We start from the raw sequence: 20539 nt of genomic DNA, 5'->3' as shown, positions 1-20539 counted from the left end.
GGAGCTCCATACAGCATCTGCCACACGTGGGGACGCCAGAGAGTGAGCTCCGGTCGCCATCTTGGATCCACAGAAAGTGCTTCCAGTCCTACTGCTTTCAAATATCCTGCACCCTGTGAGTAGGGCAAGGATTTTGCCCCCCCGGATTAGTGTGTGAAATTATCCAGAATTCTGCATTAGTTGTTATTAAATAGCTTTTTATTAATTTTTGTCTGGCTAGTTGTTGTTGTGAGTCTGTCTTGTTTGTTAAATGTTGTTAGTGTTATATGTTTTTATGTCCTCAATTTGACATACTGCACCATAATTCTCTCTTTGTTTTTTCACATATCACGTCACGTTTTGGAGGAAATCTGCACTTTGCTCATCACCATCACTAAAGGACTTGATTTGGACTTTGCACGTCACGGTTTGAACTGGCGCCGGCTTACCTTTTTCTCTTTGCCTAGTTACTGACTGTACAGTCAGTTTTTGTCTGGCTGCCAATTCATCACATCTTATCACCATTATATTATTTTATTATTGTGTGTTTAGCGCTGTTTTGCACCGTCTTTTCTCTTCTTTTTTCTACTGGAGGGAGATTTAAATTCTGTAACTTCACTGTTAAGTATCCTGGGAGTGGGGGGAGGAGGGGAGTTTCTGCGGCATTAAATCCTGTAAAAATATAGAACATTGGGGTGATTGCTGCTTTAATACTGAGGGTGTGGGTGACCTAAAACCCAGTGTCTGTTCTTGTTATAACTTTGGGAAAGTCACTTATGCCTCAGACACCAAAGATTAGATTGTAATGAATATCTTTTTACTGCTATTAGGAAAAAATATCTATTATTATAGAAAATGTGGCTATGCCGTAAGCTAGTATTTGACCTGGTCCACTCATGCTCAGAAATACCTCATCACAAATATACTGTACATGTAGCCTTCTTTCCAATTAATAAAGAGTTATTGGTACTGCCATTACCTGTTGGCTCACAGAAGGCCAGAGCCTCAGCCACTGGGAGCCTGGGGTGATCAGATATCCACCTCGGTGCAGCGCCTCCACCTGAAAGGGATCCTGATGCAGCAGGATAAACCCTCCCAGGAACAATACCAGTAATACACACACACGTCTGTATATATAATAACAACCTTTACTATGAATCATAAAGAGTTCCATGTACCACACAGTATAACAACCCTAACTCTGTAACACCAATGAGTGTCCCCAAAGAACATTAGGTGCTAGGCATCAATACACTGATGTCCTTTTCCCCAATGTCATTGCCCATCCAAGAGTGTTGGGAGTAGCACTACCCTGTGAGTTGTTGGTGCACTTTGTGAGGTACCTGCTGAGTACTCCAGTACTCGGCGCGGCCACCTTAGCGATGGGGATCCGCTGATCCAGCGACGTCACCGTCCGCGATGGCATCCACCTCTGCATTGGGTGGTCTCCGGTAGGAGGGTCCCACCTTTAAGAGTCTCTGTACGCAGGTGGTTGCATTAACCGTGTGGTGTCTTCTTCTGTGTCCCTGACACTACTAAGTAAATGGGGAAGCGTCCCTATATAGGGCCTTCCCTGAAGCAACCACAAGCTCACTTGAGTGGGGCCTATCTGGGACATAAGGGAGTACTCTTGCGTAGTCTGAGTGCCACTGACACTCAGAGCCTACCTTCCCCTTCTCTGTCCTGGCTCCAAGTGGCGTGGTCCCCCTGAGTGCGCCAAATGTATCAATCTGATCACAGGGGATTCCGGTAGTGCAATTGGCTGCTGCAGCCCATGTGTCTAGCAGCCCAGGGGCTGCTGGGGATTGTAGTTGCCCTGCGGAGTACTTCTGTAATGGCCGATGCTGTGGAACTGCTCTGCGCATGCGCGAGGTGTGGCAAGATGGCCACCGCAACCCAAGCCTGCACTGCCCATGCGCAAGGAGTCACAAGATGGCCGACGCTTGTGCCGAGGAGCTCCAGTGATGCACTCGCCTCCCTTACAGCCCGCAACTACCCCCACAGCTACCGTAGATAAGAGGGAGCTGAGGGAAGCCCAGTGGGGGACCTGGCTACATACATATATTCATTCCAAAACATCTAAGTGAGTGTGGGGCCCACAGGTTTAAGTGGCAGCACTCAAAACTGTGCAGGCACTGTGCTCTCTAGAAAACTTGTCCGATCTGACTTTAAAACATATTCACATAACTTTAGATTCCAAACCCCACAGGTCATTGCAAGCATTTCTTGGTAGCTTATTCTAACTCAGTGGGAAGAAAACTCTACCTGAAATAGAATCTTGTAATGACATGATTGTGAGTTTTCATAAACTGAAAAACAGCTCGAGGGCATTTAATCCAGTGGAGCATAAAATGTTTACATACAGCATTTTTAGTACTTTTCTTTACTCCAACATTATATTTGTCATATTTTCAAGACAGTATTTACTTTCTTTCTGTTATGACTCCTGTAATTCATTTTGTGCTTGTGCTATAGGACCCATCTACCATTGAGTAATTAACAATTACTGTTGTAACATGTATGTAAAGAAATAAGGAACAGTAACAAATTAGTTATAGTGTTGGTTTCAGTTGTGACTGAATCCTTGGGTTTTTGATGTATATGTATCCTAGCTGCCTTATACTTTCAAGGCTCCACTGCAGTACCGATTATCCCAAAACACGGTACCATTCCAGGTAGGTGAATGAAATGCTGCACAAAAGTACCAAATCATAGCTTTGTACCCTGTGCGCAAAAGACAACTAGAAAACAAAATGATAAATCCAATAGAAGATGAACCCCTAAAAATATAACTTGAAAAATATTGACAACCGCCTACTTGGATGTGATCTCACAAAGCAGTATGATGGCTCCTAAATTTAAAGACCCAGGTTCATCGACATTCCATATTGATTGTTCTGTAAGTGCTAGACTCATGTACACTTCCCAGGGATTAGGAGGGATATTCTAGTAGCTGCGAGTTTTGAAAATCCGTGAGGAAAGAGACATTTTTAATCGGATTTGCTATTCTGTAAGGCCTTATCGTATTTCCAAACCATGCGGAAAAGGCTTTTTTTTTTAAAGTGGTTTCATTCCGGGTCTGCACTCAAATAAGAAGGAGCACACCTGAGATACCCTGGGCTATATGCAAATTAGACATGCAAAGTATATTTTAATGAGTCACACCTCCATACCTCCTAAATATCCTCGGATAAAAGCGATATATAAATGTTGTTACTGTAGCGTACATTCCTCCACCCCCTGGGAGATGTGTAGCTATGGTGTGTGTATGGTGCAATACCTGGTGGCTCACAGGAGGCCTGAGCCTCCACTGCTGGTAGCCTGGGGTGTATCCTGGACTGATACTCAGTAGCGCCTCCACCTGTGCAGGATTCTATGGTGTAGAATGACCCTGTCACAGGACACAATAAGAATTACGAACTTTGTAAAGCAGAACAGTTTTACTATATATACTAAGGTAGTACAGCCTACCCACCAGGCCTCGCACGGCCGTATCTCCCAAAGTACCTAGGGGCCCATGGGCACTCAACCAACCCGGTGTCCACAAGGTCAAATACCCCGCCCAATATGTGGTACATCGCTGCCCACTAATGTGTGAAAGTGAGTTGGTGCACTTTGTTGGGTACCTGCCGGGTGTGTCCCCACCCGGGCGCGCTGTAGAAGATAGGATCCACTGATCCAGCAATGTCAGCGATGAGTCTGCCTCCGCGGTGGGTGGTATCCACTGATGATAGTCTCTGATGGTCTGGTTCTGGACCACAGGCCGCAGTCACCTTGTTGCGTCTCACTGTGTCCCTGACCCTGATAGTGCTAAGCGGGGCAATGCCCCTGTCTAAGGGCAAGTCCCTATAGCAGCCACAAGCTATGTGGGAGTCAGGACCTAGCTCGGGCCTAACAGGGGGTATCTGGCCTAGTGCAGGTGCCAAAGATATCTGCACACACAACCTACCCCTTCCTTGTCACAGCTCCGACTGGCATAGTCCCAGACGCGCCAAATGTATCAATTCCCTGCTGCAGGGAATACTGGAGCCCTATTGGCTGCCATGGGTCAGATGATCGAGCAGCCCTTGGGGTTGCTGGGAGGTGTAGTTTCTTGCGGCGCCTGCAACTAATGGCCGCCTCTCCCGCACTCTTTGTGCATGGGCAAAGCCCTGATTTGGCTGCCGCACCTCTGGGTCCATCTGCATATGCGTGCGCAACGAAAGATGGCGGCCCCCGCTAACCGGGTGCGCTGTGAGCTCCCGGCGACCGGCTTGCCTCTCAAGCCCCAACCGCAACTCACGGCATATCGGGCCCCTGTCCGCATCCTCCGGCGGAACGCGCCATCGCCGTGAAGGTAAGGGGCCACTGGGAGCCCAAGGGGGACCGGGGCTACATTACAAATAAATAAATTCAAGCCAACACTCCAGCAATAGGCTGCGTCCATAGATGGACCAGCCGTGCTGAGGCGTGCGGACGCTCCGCGCTGAGCCCCTGCATCCTCAATGAGGATGCCTTGAGAGGGGGCTCACGCGAGCGTCCGCAGGCGTGCTGAGGAGTTGGAGGTTTCAGCCGAGCGCCAAGCTATTTTTCAGCGCGCTGTTGGCTGAAAACCTCCAATCACAGCACAGCAGCGTCAATGTCACGGCGCCGTAATGTCGGCGCCGTGACATTGACGTCAGTGCGTCACGGGCGATTGGCCCAGCGACGTCACTGCCCCGCCTCCAACCACCTCCCCCTGGCTCTCCCCGCGCACGCTGGCTCGCCTGCAAGTCCGTGCAATCGCGCTGACTGAAGCAGGCGAGCCTCAGCATTAGCGCGCCTCCGCTCTCCCCACACTTCTATGGCCCGGGCCTTAAGCTAAACTGGATGCTGGGAAACTCCACTGTCACATATCTCCCAGGTTTCTCAGGTGAGCTCCTTTTTGTGCACAAGGCACATTGTCCTGAAGTGGATGGAAGTGGTTGGCTTTTATAGGAAGCTAGGGGGAGGGGCAACAGGTGTGAGCAGTAGAGCTCTAAAGTATGCGGTGACAATTACACTGCAATGTTCTTTTATTCTTCTCTATAAAGTATTGTTCAGACATGTGCATTAACAGGTGTGCATATTTGAATGTCAGTCACTTCACTTACAACTTCTGCCATTAAATGACCAATATCCTCTATGACATTACCCTCGCAAGTTACATATGTTTGACATTATTTGGAGGGCATACTCAAGTAAATGAATGGGCTTTATAAATGAAGTACAGTGTATAACTGAAAAGACCGACTAGTTAATGTTGCAGTATGACTATGAAGGAGAATGTAATGCTTTGAAGTCACTACATACTGTACAGTAGGTACAGTAGATGTAATATAGAAGAGACAATAGTAATTCAATTTTAGGCCCAAAATAAAAAAAACACATACAGGCATACCCCGCTTTAAGTACACTCACTTTAAGTACACTCGCGAGTAAGTACATATCGCCCAATAGGCAAACGGCAGCTCACGCATGCGCCTGTCATCACGTCCTGAACAGCAATACCGGCTCCCTACTTGTACCGAAGCTGTGCGCAAGCGGGGAGGCCATAGAGCCTGTTACAAATGCGTTATTTACATCAGTTATGCACGTATATGATGATTGCAGTACAGTACATGCATCGATAAGTGGGGGAAAGGCAGTGATTCACTTTAAGTACATTTTCGCTTTACATACATGCTCCGGTCCCATTGCGTACGTTAATGCGGGGTATGCCTGTACTATGGAATACAGTATGCAATACAAACTGCTTTCATTAGAGCCAGGTAGCTGATTAGGTTTCTGCTAGGTTGCTTGTTGTGCCCATGCTGTCTCCAGTTGTACCTGCATCGTCTCCATTAATTGGAAATTGGTCTCTGATTTAGCCACATGCTACATTCAAGTAGCCTTCTATTAGGCGATGGTTGCCTGAGTATGAGCCTTAAAAATGAAAGGCTATATATTTATGGTAAAGTATATCATGAAAGTAAAATCGATATAGTCCCTTTACTGGCTGGCAGTAAACAAAATATACATATCATTTTTTTTTTTTTGTTCTGAGCAAGAATCTACAGCTACAGCAATTATACCAAACAGTAGCAAACACTGGGGGACAAGAAATACCACAAGATGTTCCTGTTTCTCCTTCATAACCTCAACAAGATGTGAATTACAGTACTTTGACTCAATCAATATACAGGAGGAAATGTATTGATTTAGTATTACCTGGTATCGTGTAAATGGAACCTTTCATTAAGACAAACATTTATTTCATTACAGATTTAGAAATTCAGATGGAGTTAACAGTAAGTTTGCTACGTTTTCTAAATCTTTTTTTTTTTAGAAAACACGAGGGAAATGCGAGGTTCAGCGAGATGTTATACTTCTTATGCCTATAAGAGACAAAGGGGGATATGTATAAAGAATTGGTTTCTGAAAACTAGTTGAACCAGAGCATTAAGTAAAATAATCAATTTCTCACCAAAAATCATTAGTGGCATACTAATCATTATTCATGTTCTTATATTTGACTGACGTTTTCTTTTTCTTTGTATGGTGTGCATCGTGTTCATACATATGAATACATGAAGAATTGTTTGTCATTACTTGCATTTGTCTTACACGCTGAGAAATAGTTGACAGACAACTTTTTTCTGGTGCACAAAAGTTGACAATTCTTGCAATCTTTTTATACATATCATTTGTATATGTGAGCTACTGACAACCTCCAAACTCCAATTCTAACTCAACCCCTTAGTGTCATTTTTTCCTTAATGAAAAAAGTTAACTGACCTGACCCACAACCCAGAATCAGTTTCATACATTGGCGCACCAAGAAACATAGTTACATAGAAGATGAGGTTGAAAAAAGGCATATGTCTATCAAGTTCAACCTATGCTAAATTTAGATGACAGATACTTTATCCTATATTTATACTTACAGTATATTGATCCAGAGGAAGGCAAACAAAAACCCCAGTGAAATATCATCTAATGGTATCGCATAAGGGGAAAAATAAATAAATACATCCCTTCCTGACTCAAAAAATTGGCAGATTACTCCCTGGATCAACATCCTTCCCATGTTTACTTATTTGGTATATCCCTGTATACCTTTCCTTTCTAAAAAGATGTCCAACCTTTTTTTATAACAAATCCATTGTATCTGCCATCACAGTCTCCATTGGTAATGAATTCCACATTTTAACTGCCCTTACTGTAAATAAAATTTTCCTTTGTTGCTGGTGAAATCTCCTTTCCGCCAACCTTAAGGGGTGACACCATATGAATTTGTTCTCTTCTGTGAATCACTTTTACAAAAAATAGTTTTAGGCCCCACTATTGTTTACAGTATATTTCCACTTAGTTTGTAAGGAGAGAAAACTATATTAGAGACAGTGTAGACTACTGCATTTTATTTTGTGATTGCCATTAGTATAATATTTTAATAATGAATAGAAATGATCTAGCAAACCATTTGAACCTTTTCACTGCCAGAGTCGCCAACACCAGAATAGGCAATGGGTTAAGGGAGCAATTACTCCCATTCGTTTTTTTTTATTTAGCCCTCATTTTTTTACAGGTAACCAGAGTATCCCTGAGCAAAATCCCACTATTTATCAGTGCACAGGTCTCGTGACACATACTGGTAAAGTTACAGGGCTTAAATCTCCATCAGTGGGAAACAAAACTTCTTCCATATCTCAGGCCAATAGGAAGCTGCAACATCATCAGTTCTGGCTTCCTGTTGGATGACATTTAAAGCCCCCTTAAAAAATAGGAGGCAATACGGTAACTTCACCAGTAAGTATTTTGGGAACCGGGAGGTCCCAAGAGCTGAATATTAAACGGTTCCGCTCTGGTGGACCTCCCAGTTCTAATTCTGTATAAAGCATTGCAGATTTGCATTGGGCTAGAAGGTGAATACCAAATTCCATGACTTTCTTTCCACTGTAACTTGCACAATATGAATGAATTACCTGCATCTAAAGTTGAAAGATTACTCTGCCCCACCTATGATTTACACACTTCCCTTTTCTGCACTTAAACAACACTATTTATGCTGCGTTGACTCCTAGTTAATGCAGCAACATGCTGACCTTTTACTTAAGTGTAATTAAACACATTTTATCTTTCTGAGCACTGTAGTATTCTGATATATGTAGAATTGTGCCTAGGGCCGCGTCCATGGATAGTGCTTGCGGGCAGAGGCGCGCTGAAGCGCGCTTACGCTCGACACTGAGCCCCTACAGCCGCAATGAGAGCGGCTTTAGTAGGGGCTCGCCTACACTTCCGCAAGCGTGTGACGTGATGTCGCTGACATGCCCCCGACACGCCCCCAGACGGCGCGCTGTCTAAGGCCAGGGAAAGCACCCGCTTTCCCTCAGCCTCAGCGCGCCTCCGCCCGCAAGCAGTATCCATGGACGCAGCCTTATACTGAAGTGTGTTAACTGCATTGGGGTCCCTCTCTTTAGATTATTGTAGAACTATCGCTCTCTTTCTTTCTCTTACCATAATATTCTGACCATGTGTAGCTTTTCAGCTTCCTCCACATGCTGTACCAGCAGAAAGGAAAATATGTGCATCATTGGATTTTGCCAGATATTTACTGAGGAACAGGAAATCCACCATATTTCCTTAGTGCAGGCACAATTAATATGGTTTCCTTTACACAGAATGGCTTATTGCGTAAATATACTAAATAAATCATTTGAAATTTGGTTATGGTTTCATGAATGTATGCCATTTGTATAGCTGATAGTGAACTAAGAGGAAAGAACCCCACACAAAAGCACTCTTACACTGTATTGAGATGATTGTACAAAATTTAAAACTCAATTTATTAGGATCATAATAAAACAATGGGGTTTAAAATAGGATTAAACTAAATGACAATACGCTGTAAACCCCTAGGGGATATTGTAATCCCAGGGTGAGTGAGTATTATCGGTGTTGCGTGAATACACCAGCCCCAAGGGTCCTTGTGATGAGGAAGCCTTGGGGAGAGCTAAATGAGGGATTTAAATACAATCCTTATCTGTAATGCCAAATTATACTAGTGGTGCAGATGGTGCAATAGTGTTGGGATGACACTAAACATGGCTGGTTTTATGTACACCGCCTCTGTGCTAGAAGTACAGTGTCATCACCATCTTAATAAGAGGATGCATCTGTGTACCTCAGGGGTTAACTAAACAATTTGATAATGTTGCCCTGTAGAGTAACACCAACAAAGTCAAGCTCAGGGTCTTGTCAGCAGATCCTTTAGCTAGACTGTTGAAATTGCACACAATTACTGTATAATTGAACATATAGGGCACTTTTAAGACCTTTGCTGGAAATGCAAAGAGTGCTTAACTAGATAGAACACCATGTAGGTAAAATAGTGGCAAGTTCTCTGACAACCTGCCCTGAACCAGAATTGGTGTTGTACCTTGCCATGTAAGGTTGTCAACTGACTATTCAATAGGTAGAAGTAAATGTAACCATTGAAAAAAAGCACCAGTTTTGGCTGATTATTGTACCTAAATAGCCCTTTGTAGGGGCTATTCTGCAGTGTGCAGTATAGGATACATAAAATCAGCAAGGTAAGTATGCTCTGATGTAACAAAGTACTTGTCAGTATAAATAACGTATAATCCCTTTCGTAAGAGGCTCCCTTGGTACCATCGGGTTTTGCAGGAGTATTTAGATTGTGCAGGGACCGAGCCACGCCGCTGACTCACTCTTCCATTGAGTCTAAGGGGCCTATGCAGAGAGCTGCGGTAACTGAATTAGCAGCATTTGTTGGCGAAATATGCCTTTAGAAAGGCAGGTAATGGCGAGTTAAAAAAAAAGCGCCATTTTTTTTAAAATCTCGCCGCGCGGGTGGCGAGAACCTAAATCTCGGCAGGTTTCAAAAGTGCCGTATTCAGAAAGGCGCGATCGCCATCTAGCGGCTGATCGCGCCATTAAAATGGAGAAAAATTCAACCATTAGCTCCGCCAACAAAAGTTGGCAGGAAGCTGGAGCTCGGCGGCCAGATGGAGAAGAGAAAAAAAAACCGCGCTTTTTTTAAAACATGTTTCACCAGTGCGCATCTCGCCGGTTGACACTCTCCATATGCAGACATGATTTTAAATGCAGTTTTAGGACCTTTCTGCATATGGAGATAAAATCACGCCAAAAAAGGTACTATTTATTAACATCTCCAATTAATTCCACCGCTGCTCTCTGCATAGGCCCCTAAATGTCAGCGTCTGCATGAGAGGGCTCAGCGTGTGCACATGAGAGTAGAATATGCCGACGTGCACGTTTCGCTACAAGTGCTACAAGTGCTTAATCATGGCCAGTGTGGAGGGCCATTTTAATTGAATAGTCAGTTGACAACCTTACATGGTACCCCATTCTGGTTCAGGGCAGATTGTCAGAGAACTTGCCACTATTTTACCTACATGGTGTTCTATCTAGTTAAGCACTCTTTGCATTTCCAGCAAAGGTCTTAACAGTGCCCTATATGTTCAATTATACAGTAATTGTGTGCAATTTCAACAGTCTAGCTAAAGGATCTGCTGACAAGACCCTGAGCTTGACTTTGTTGGTGTTACTCTACAGGGCAACATTATCAAATTGTTTAGTTAACCCCTGAGGTACACAGATGCATCATCTTATTAAGATGGAGATGACACTGTACTTCTAGCACAGAGGCGGTGTACATCAAACCAGCCATGTTTACTGTCATCCCAACACTATTGCATAATCTGCATCACTAGTATAATTTGGCATTACAGATAAGGATTGCCTTTAAATCCCTCATTTCGCTCTCCTCAAGGCTTCCTCATCACAAGGACCCTTGGGGCTGGTGTATTCACGCAACACCGATAATTCTCACTCACCCTGGGATTACAATATCCCCTAGGGTTTTACAGCGTATTGTCATTTAGTTCAATCCTATTTTAAACCCCATTGTTTTATTATGTACCTAATAAATTGAGTTTTAATTTTGTACAATCATCTCAACACAGTGTAAGAGTGCTTTTGTGTGGGGTTCTTTCCTCTCCAGTTCACTATACATATCCTGCCCCACAAGCACCTACACAATCTTTTTCATACCATATATCAGCAGTAGCGGGGGTCTCTCTATACAGTTCACTATTTGTATAGCTGAATCAGCCATAACAACTTGAATGATATACTTTTGCAATGGATAAATGATATGTTAAACCATAGTAGAATTTTGGCGATAGTGATAGAGATCTTGCTAATATCAAACTGTTGATTTTAATGTTCTCACTCTGTGAAAACATTCCAATTATTAGTCTACTGGTGAGGGTAGGCATTTTTAATGTGAATCCACGAATAAGTGATGTGTGTATTACAATGCTTTTTCAAATGTTATATTGCAGAAATGTCAGCTTCTTTAAAAGCCTCTCAAGATTTAAACAATCATTACTCAGGTAAGTCAAAAGAAGGAGAAAAGTGACTGCATTAATATAAGTTTATTCTTAAACCTGTTTGCTGGCTAGACCGCCATGCAAAACATTGGTCTTCAATTCTTCCATGTTCCTCTGGCACTGAAGGGATTAACAATCTGTCTGGATACGTGCTGAATCTACACTGCTAGAGAGAATAGGTTATGGATATGGCTATTAGGCATTCAAAAAGTAAAATCCATTTGCTTGAAAAGGATAGTCTTGAGCTAAGCCACATCTTGCTTTGATGTATTTTGCTTCATTGTAATTAAAATGGGAAATTATTTTTTTCATCACAAAATGTAAAACAGATTTGCAATTTTACATGCCTCAATATATCAGATTGTGACTTACTGTTTAACATATGTTTGAACTCTTTGGGGAAAACTGATTCAGGGTATATTATAGTCTATACATGCGACCATTAGTTTTGTCCACATTGCCATTTTAGTCCTGCTAACAACATGTATGGTTTGTATTTTGTGCATAAAGGTGCATTTTTTTTTCTGGATAATCACATTTTACAATTTATACATTCATCTGAGTCAGAATAATTCTCCATTCCAGACATGGAATAAAAGTGTAGCTAATTTTGCTAACAATGCATGATAGAGGGAGACCAGACCATGTTATCTCTAGAGCATGGATGCCATTTAACAAGGACTGGTACAGTACATGCAAACATCACATGATTTGAATAGTGAGCATTAACCTATGATGCAAAGTTGAAACACTTTACTAGCCTTTGTGTTAGAAAATGATGCATTATTGTACTCAACGCTTCTATGCTAATTAAGAATATAAATGTTAATTAATTCATTCATTTTTAGACATGTCTGATGAATGTATTAATCTGTGCATGGGTCAAAAGCAATACAAGATTTACCATCATATCAGAATGTTATCATCAGAAAACATGTTAATTGCAAGAGGAAAGACACACGCGAAGGAGCTGATTAAATTATAATTATTATAATTGTATCCCATACAGTGTTTTTTGTTTTTGTTTTGTTTTTTAAATATATCATTTACTTCACTTTCTAATTTTTAAATGTGGAATAATATGTTTGTTTTTGTTCATTAAAATCAGTAGAAATGTCCACAATATGGCAATTATTTACATTTGTCCGCTCACTGTACATTTTTAACCAATAGAACTCTAATCAAATAAATAGTTGTTTAACTTCAAAGTATCTTATATTTATTGTGTACAAAAAAATGGTTCTCCTTGGCACATAGTTCAGGGAAAGGAGTTATTGATAAAATATCAAAAGACAGTTCCTTAAGTAGTAAAATGGTGCATAGTTGACTCAGGTGATCTCTTCAAGAGGGAAGTGGTAGTGTAGAGTGAACATATGAGAGCAGAAGACCATAGCCCAATATGTTGGCCACAAGTGTCAGCGCTTGACGATGCTTTTTGTTTCAGCTGTTGAAAGGAATAACTTAATGAGGCTCGCGCAAACCATACCTTTCACACCTGTGCACTTATTTGGTGAGTATTACTGTTCTCTAAATGTGCATTGTTATGGATATCATTGAATTTAATTTTTTCCACATATAAAAATTATTGCACTCACTGACCCTTATCGTTATCTCTTCATCAAGTTCTCTCACTCTAGAAGTCTTGATAGGAAATAATTTTTTCAGCATCTTAGTAGTTGCCAGTGTTGCAAATGTCTAATACACCCACTCACCAGATTCACTCACTCACCCTGTTAAGCACTGATAATCATCCTTCATAGAGATTTACTTGTAGAGTCTGTTTCTGTCTTCCAACATAATACGGAGGAGCCTTTACATGAAGCTTTGAAAAAGATTATAATTGACAAAACTGACACACTTCACACTGTTAAGACCTGTTCAAATTCTTACGGTTATTCCCAATGCTATTACTCTTCTCTTGTATCTGTACTCAGTGTGTTAAACTTTTTATATGTGCATTTTAAAACATTCTGTTCAAAGTTATCGCTACACTATTAATGAATAACGCAAAGAAAATTGGAATAAAATATAACTTTAAATGGGTTGGCAAGAAACAACGGATATCTTTTATGATCACGTCACAATTAAAATATAGAAAGGAAAGGAGTGAAAAAAAGCTTCTCTAACTTTACATGAAATGAGTAACTCAGACTAAGGCTGAGATAGTTGCTAAATAGCCTTTAATGAATGAGTGTTCAGAGTATGCTTTGTGTGCAGGCAGGGCTGCAGACAGATTTCCCGGGGCCCAGGACTAGAGTTACATCCAGCCCCACCCTCCCCCCCCCGAGTCGGCTGTATTGCGAGCCGCCCCATATTTCCCACCTCTTGAGCCCCCTCTATTTCCCCTCTTCCCATGTATTTCTATGGGAAAGTCTTTGAATTAAGTTCACAATTGGGATATGATAAATAATAGACTGAAACTCATTGTTGACAACAGTTTTTGAAGTGAAACTTCCTTAGTGGCACCTCATTCGAACTGGGGCAAAAATGGATGGTGGAGACAGAAATGAAACGGATGTGACGTCATTTGACTGTGTTCTGGCTCAGCCCAACCCCAACACTGACATCACACCCGCTCCACAAATCAGATGCGGCTGCTGCTCCCCCCACATGGCCGATGACATATGCGGCGGCGATAGCCGCCGGCGCCGCTCCTAACGGCCGCAATTTCCCCCAGGTGGAGATGGGCACGGGCGGCATCCGGGGCAGCGGGGACCGGCTCTCCTGCTACAACCCGCTGACCGCTCTCTGTCCCAGCCGCGCGCTCTGCCGGGCTGGAGACTCAGACAGAGCCCCCCTGCGCATGCCATTCCTCCCACACGTCCGCCGCCACCATTCCTAACTGCCGCTGCTGCCCGCTGACATGCGCGGTAGCCATGGCGACGCTCACGGGCGTCTCGGAGACCTTGCGCTGCTGGGTGAATGAGGAGGATGGCTTTCCCCCCTCCTGCTCCCCCCCCGCTCAACATACTCACCGCCGTCACAGCTAACGAGTGCCGAGATCCTGCACTGGTGCGGCTGCGCCGAACTGCTGCTGCTGCTCTCCGCGGGGGCCCTCCAAGTTAAGGAGTTCTCCAGCTTCGAGACCGGCGCTGCCAACCAGTAGAAGGCTCTGTTCGTGGTGAGCTGCGGGGGGTGAGTGGATGGGGTGAACTTCATGGCTGAGGTGATGTGGGCGCTGCTGCTGCTGGTCCCGATCTCCCCGCACCTATTCCTGGCCCCGGCCTTCTCCTCTCTCTTCCCGCTGGTACCTGGCGGAGACCTGCAGGCTCTCAACTGCAGCTGGCCGGACAAGAAGAGGATCCCGGGGCTGGGGGACATGGAGCTGCCCTCCTTGCCCCCCCGAGCTACAGCTTCACATCCGGAGCCTGGTTTCAGGACTTAACCACCTGATGGAGGGTATCGGGGTGAGAGAGGAGTGCTTCTCGGTGGGGCACCTGAGAAGGATCATTGCGGGGGAGCTGGCCAGCTATCCTCAGGCAAGAAACTGCAGGAAGCACACACACACACACACACACACACACACACACACACACACACACACACACACACACACACACACACACACACACACACACACACACACACACACACACACACACACACACACTGACACACACACACACACACACACACTGACTGACACATACACACACACACACTGACTGACACATACACACACACACACACTGACTGACATATACACACACTGACTGACACACATACACACTCTCTCACTGACAAAGTTTTGGAAGTCAAATTGTTTTGTGATTTTTAATTAAAAACATCACCATCACAAATAAAATTTATGTGACAAAAAACAAAGAAGTTTCACTTACTATGCGCGTGCTCAGCACACACAGCTTTTTTTTTTATTAACCTGCCCTAATGTAGTAAAATAAAACAATATAATACATCAATAAAACAATAAATTAATTAAATGAATCAGTGTCTCAATTTCTGTACATGATAGTTACTTTATAGCAGATCTTCATTACACAGTAAGTTTACTACATTGTATAGGTATCTATGCAACATTATGCTATGCAGACTAAACATAATGTGATATTAGAGGTATACAGGTGTACACCTCCACTTTCTAGCACTCAAATTTGATTGCAAGATATCTTACAATAATTTTAAAATAATACTAATAAATAAAAAATATGAAGGTTATCTTCTTGACATCCAACTATGTACACTATACAGGCATACCCCGCTTTAAGTACACTCACTTTAAGTACACTCGCGAGTAAGAACATATCGCCCAATAGGCAAACGGTAGCTCACGCATGCGCCTGTCATCACGTCCTGAACAGCAATACCGGCTCCCTACCTTTACTGAAGCTGTGCGCAAGCGGGGAGACTATAGAGCTTGTTACAATGCGTTATTTACATCAGTTATGCACATATATAATGATTGCAGTACAGTACATGCATCGATAAGTGGGAAAAGGTAGTGCTTCACTTTAAGTAGATTTTCGCTTTACATACATGCTCCGGTCCCATTGCGTACGTTAATGCGGGGTATGCCTGTACTTGCCCCATGGACATATAGTCAAACCATAGCTATCTAGTGTCAATGTGGCTGTGAGAGGTTAAGTCTTTAACTGGTACCAATTAACTTCACTATAAATATCTCCCAACCTCCTATGGTGCAGGTATTCATTGAGCCTTGCAAAAGCGTGCTCGCATGCGAAACGCATGCGTCGACAAAGACAAGTGTTTGGTTACACTGCTCGCTCACCCTGTTTTTTGATGCTCCTGTGTTTCTCTCATCACCTGAGCACTTAAAATGAAACATTAATTATTATAAAACTACTTACCATTTCTCTAAGCTATTGAGGGATTGAACACTTTTGCTAATGGTGTGTCCTGCACCGGGTATTCCTTCCTCTGCTCAGTCTGATACTACCTCCAGTCAAATGACCTAGATAATGGGGGTATTTTTAAAAACATATGAGTTCTTTTGCTACTCTTCATGAGAATTGGCACTAAATGTTGAGTGTATTTGATTAGTATTAAAGCTTTCACTACCTCAATTGATGTCTGTTTAGAATTGCTTATCTGCAATTATGGCTTTTGCGTAAGTAATAACCAGCATTTTATGGGTCCTTGTTGCTGTGCTGTATAGGTGTATATACACATATATGCCATCCAGTACTGCCTCTTTGGCACATGGACAGACAACCAATGGCATTTTCCATACAAACCTGCACAAAATATATACTCTGAACACTCATTCACTATAGGCTATTTAGCCACTCTCTCAGCATTAGTCTCAGCTACTAATTTCATGTTGAGTCAGAGGAGCTTTTTTTTCACTTTTTCGCTCCTTCAATTTGTATATTTTAATTGCGTTGTAATCATACTAGGTACCTGTTGTTTCTTAGCGACCCATTAAAAGTTATATTTTATTCCAATTTACTTATCATTATTCATTAATAGGCCTTGAGTGCCCACAACTGGAATTTCTTTTTCTTGTTTAATGTACTACTGTATATAAATCTATCCCAGACCTGCCTCTTTTTTTTTCACATAGGTTGAGCAAAAGTTTTCTCTTTTTTGGTTTTCAATTATCACCTCTAACTGACGACACAAGTTTACTTTTAACCCCTGACCTTACATTGCTGTCCAGATCAAAGTCTCTGAATGTCTCTCCGCTATATCATCATGGATGGCTCTCCCCCAACTCAAACTTAACATTTCAAAGACTGAGCATCTCATACATCCTCCCAAGCCTGGCCCTTCTGCCCCCTTCTCCATTACCGTAGGCAGCAATAACATAAACCCAGTATCACAAGCACGCTGCCTACAGTAGGTGTCACATTTGAGTGCTCCCTCACATTCTCCTCTCACAGTCACAATGTTGCTATAATCTTTCGATTTTCTTCCTCTTCAATATTGCAAGATAGTTCTTTCCTCTGTCGCTCTATTGCTTCAACTCACACCGATGCCCTTATTCTCTCACAACTTGACTATCGTAAATTTTCTATTGACTGGCTTTCCTGCCTCTCACTTGTCTCCCCTACAATCTATCCTAAACACTGCTAATAGAATCTATTCTCTCCAAAATCTGTCTCAGTTTCTGTCCTGCTGAAATCCCTCTCCTAGCTTCCTATTAAATTCTGTATTTCTTGCATCATTCTCCTCCTCGCTTTTAAGGCTATGCACTCCTCTGCCCTTCCTTACGTCTCAGTCCTAATTTGTCTCTGTACACCTGCCCAGCTCTTGAATTCTGATCAATGATGTGTTCTGTTTGCCCCTTTTATATCTAAAGTCTTCTCCCACTCACTGGCCCACAACTCTGGAATGCCTTTCCCCTTAATATCCAACAAGTGCCCTCACTCTCCACATTTAAGGCCTATCTTAAAACACACCTTTTAAATAAAGTATTTGGGGAGCTCCCAGGAGTGAGACTATACGTCTGATATGCATTTACCATTAATCCATGCATATCCACTTCCAATATCACCCTACTAAGTTCTCCATACTTACTACTTAGATTATATTATTATGTAATGTGTATTACTGCATTTAAGCACTATGTACATAAATGGCACCATACAAATAAAGATATAAATACAGTACATACATGTTGGCAAGTTGTCCAGAGCTAGCACACAGAGTTACGCCTAGATGATTTGGTTCCTGTATTCACTAAGTTATTCTTGGTGGGTTCAAAGAAAAATCATCAACTACAATAAAGCTTTTACGCAGTAGACTCTACTGGGAAAACTAAACTCTCTGAATTGGCAGTGACCTTTATGTGGTTATGTCCCAACAACACTACTCTTAATATTTCTGGTTTTCTCTTTTCTTGCCTCCTTGTGATATTTTACCCATTTGACTTTTGTGACATAACCACATCATGTGACATAAACTACGCCTAACGTTTGTCACCCATTGTTCCTTCTGTATCTCTCCTCCCTATAATCCCCTCATAATAATGTGTTGCTTTATGCACACAGACAGTAATGTGCACTTGCACGCAACCCAGGTGTGTCTAGTTGTATCCAACTGCATCCTTTAGATTGCGGTATATTGACACTGTATTGATCCCTTAATTATATATTAATGCTAAAAAATAAAAAAATAAAATGAAAGACTAAACAGTGGACACATGGATTACAATAAAAGTCTTGCATAGGAGTAGATGTTGGACGGAATACCTCATTAATGCCTGGATACGTCAAGCTTCAGTAAGCCAAAAATGTGGTATTATCTCCCCCCCAACCCCCCAAAACCTGTTACTTTTATGGTGCAATGCATTAATTTTGCACTTCTACAAAGGACACCTTTTTTTCCACGACTGCTAAAAATATTGCGTTTGATATCAACATGAATCAACATGTGAATCAAATATTCATTGGTTCTTTCTCATTGTTTTGATGTTTCTAGACTCTGTTTCAGTATAAAAATGGTGAGATTAAAATAAGTATATTCTCCTGATTTTCACAACAGTGGGGGTGTGCTTATAGTGCTGCACTGATTATGGTAATGATGACAACCTTTTCTGTCTCTAAGCTGGGGAAGAAGTCACGGTCTATCGGCTAGAAGAGAGTTCTCCTGTAAATCTGGATAAAAGTATGTCCTCTTGGTCCCAGCGTGGCATGGCTGCAATGCTACAGGTCCTATCCCCAGAGGAAATGGATGGGGGTCTCCGCCGGGCGCTGAAAGTGGTCTGTACATGGTCTGAACATGATGTGCTGACCCCTGGGGAAGTCTTTATTGTAAAATCGTTCCTACCTGAAGTAGTACAGACTTGGCAGAAGATTTTTCGTGGTGACACTATTCTACATCTTTGCCTCAGGGTGAGGTCATACTCAAATTACAGAATTGAAAATGTTTCTCTGTCTATCTTGAAGTGCAAGTGAAAGGTTATTGGAAGAGGAAGAGTTATACAATATATTTATATGCAGAACAGCATGCAACCATTGTGTATTTGAACTATGTTGCTTAGTGTATCCCAGTACTAGTTGTGCACATTTTTGGATCTTGAAACATGTGCTGCTGACTTGGGTCAATTGCAGCACCAGTTGATCCAAAAAAGAATTAAACCTTTCAAAAGCAAAAATGTCCAGTCTGAGTGCTCAGTACCCCCTGATGATCCATTAGTAATGACAAGTTTTCTTACGCTTATAGTATAAAAGGGATATCATTCACATTTCTATCTTAAACATATTAAACCGTTTTTGTGCTGCTTTTGTTTGTTTTTACATTTTTTTCATAGCTAACCCTAAAACCTTTTTTTGTCTTAAGTTTTAGCCACACTGATGGTGTAATATCATTTAAACATCACAGTAAAAGGTGTGTTCAGTTATACATCGTGCACATATATAGAAACAAAAAAACTACAGCAGATGAGTGCTACTCACAATAGTGCTACTCGCTAATTACAGCAGATGAGTGATGACCCACCTACTCAGGTCATTTTCTGTAATTGCTGCTAAATTAATATTTAATATTTAAACACTAAAGTAGCTGGCAGGTAAATCTATAGATATAGGACTAAAAAATGTCTTTATGACAATTATTCAGCTTTTCAGAATTGAGATGTTGGTGCAGTATAATTTTATGTCACCAGGGCCTCCGACAGCTGTCCCGTGGCTCAAGACTAGTGTTTCCACTTTGGCCCTTTGTGTCGGCAGCCCTGCAAGTCCCCTCTCTCTTTCTCTTATACTCCCCCCCCTCCTTCTCACACACCTCCTCTTGCTCTCTCGTCCCCTCTCTCTCTCACTCTTCCTCCCTCTATGTCTCTCCCACTTTTCACTCTCACACTGCTCCTTATCTCCCTAAGCCCTCACTCTGCCCCTCCCTCCCGCATGTATTTCTCCCTGCACTCACTGTCCCCTCTCTCTCACTCTTCCCCCTCTTTCTCCCTCCCCACATGTATTTCCCCCCCCCCTTTTCTCCCTCACAACACCCTCTCTCCCTCTCCCTGTCCCTGTCCATCTCCCTGTCCCCCCATCTCTCTCTCAATTCTCTCCTCCTCCTCTCTCACTCACTTTCCCCCCTCTCTCACTCAATCCCCACCACACCTCTCTCACTCAATACCCCCATGTTTCCCCTCCTCTCACTCCATGGGGAGATCTGGGGCCCCACAACACACAGAGGCTCCTGGCATCCGGATACAGAAGTTGTGG

At 42.6% G+C, this 20539-nt stretch overlaps 1 protein-coding gene across 6 annotated transcripts in view; it reads left to right on the top strand.

Moving 5' to 3' along the window:
- The window catches only part of TRPM6 (transient receptor potential cation channel subfamily M member 6), a 227257-nt gene that overhangs the window by 188512 nt on the left and 18206 nt on the right, over positions 1-20539 (top strand). For all 6 annotated transcript variants that reach the window (XM_075598299.1, XM_075598313.1, XM_075598307.1 and 3 more), the window contains 4 exons: positions 6241-6266; positions 11346-11396; positions 12838-12903; positions 18921-19207. In XM_075598299.1, the coding sequence (XP_075454414.1) occupies positions 6241-6266; positions 11346-11396; positions 12838-12903; positions 18921-19207 (430 nt within the window). The remainder of the gene's footprint in view (positions 1-6240; positions 6267-11345; positions 11397-12837; positions 12904-18920; positions 19208-20539) is intronic.

This window comes from Ascaphus truei, chromosome 1 (genome assembly GCF_040206685.1).
Source record: "Ascaphus truei isolate aAscTru1 chromosome 1, aAscTru1.hap1, whole genome shotgun sequence".
Lineage (NCBI taxonomy): Eukaryota > Metazoa > Chordata > Amphibia > Anura > Ascaphidae > Ascaphus > Ascaphus truei.
Note: the sequence above shows the minus strand (reverse complement) of the source record. Positions and strands in the feature narration are given on the sequence as shown.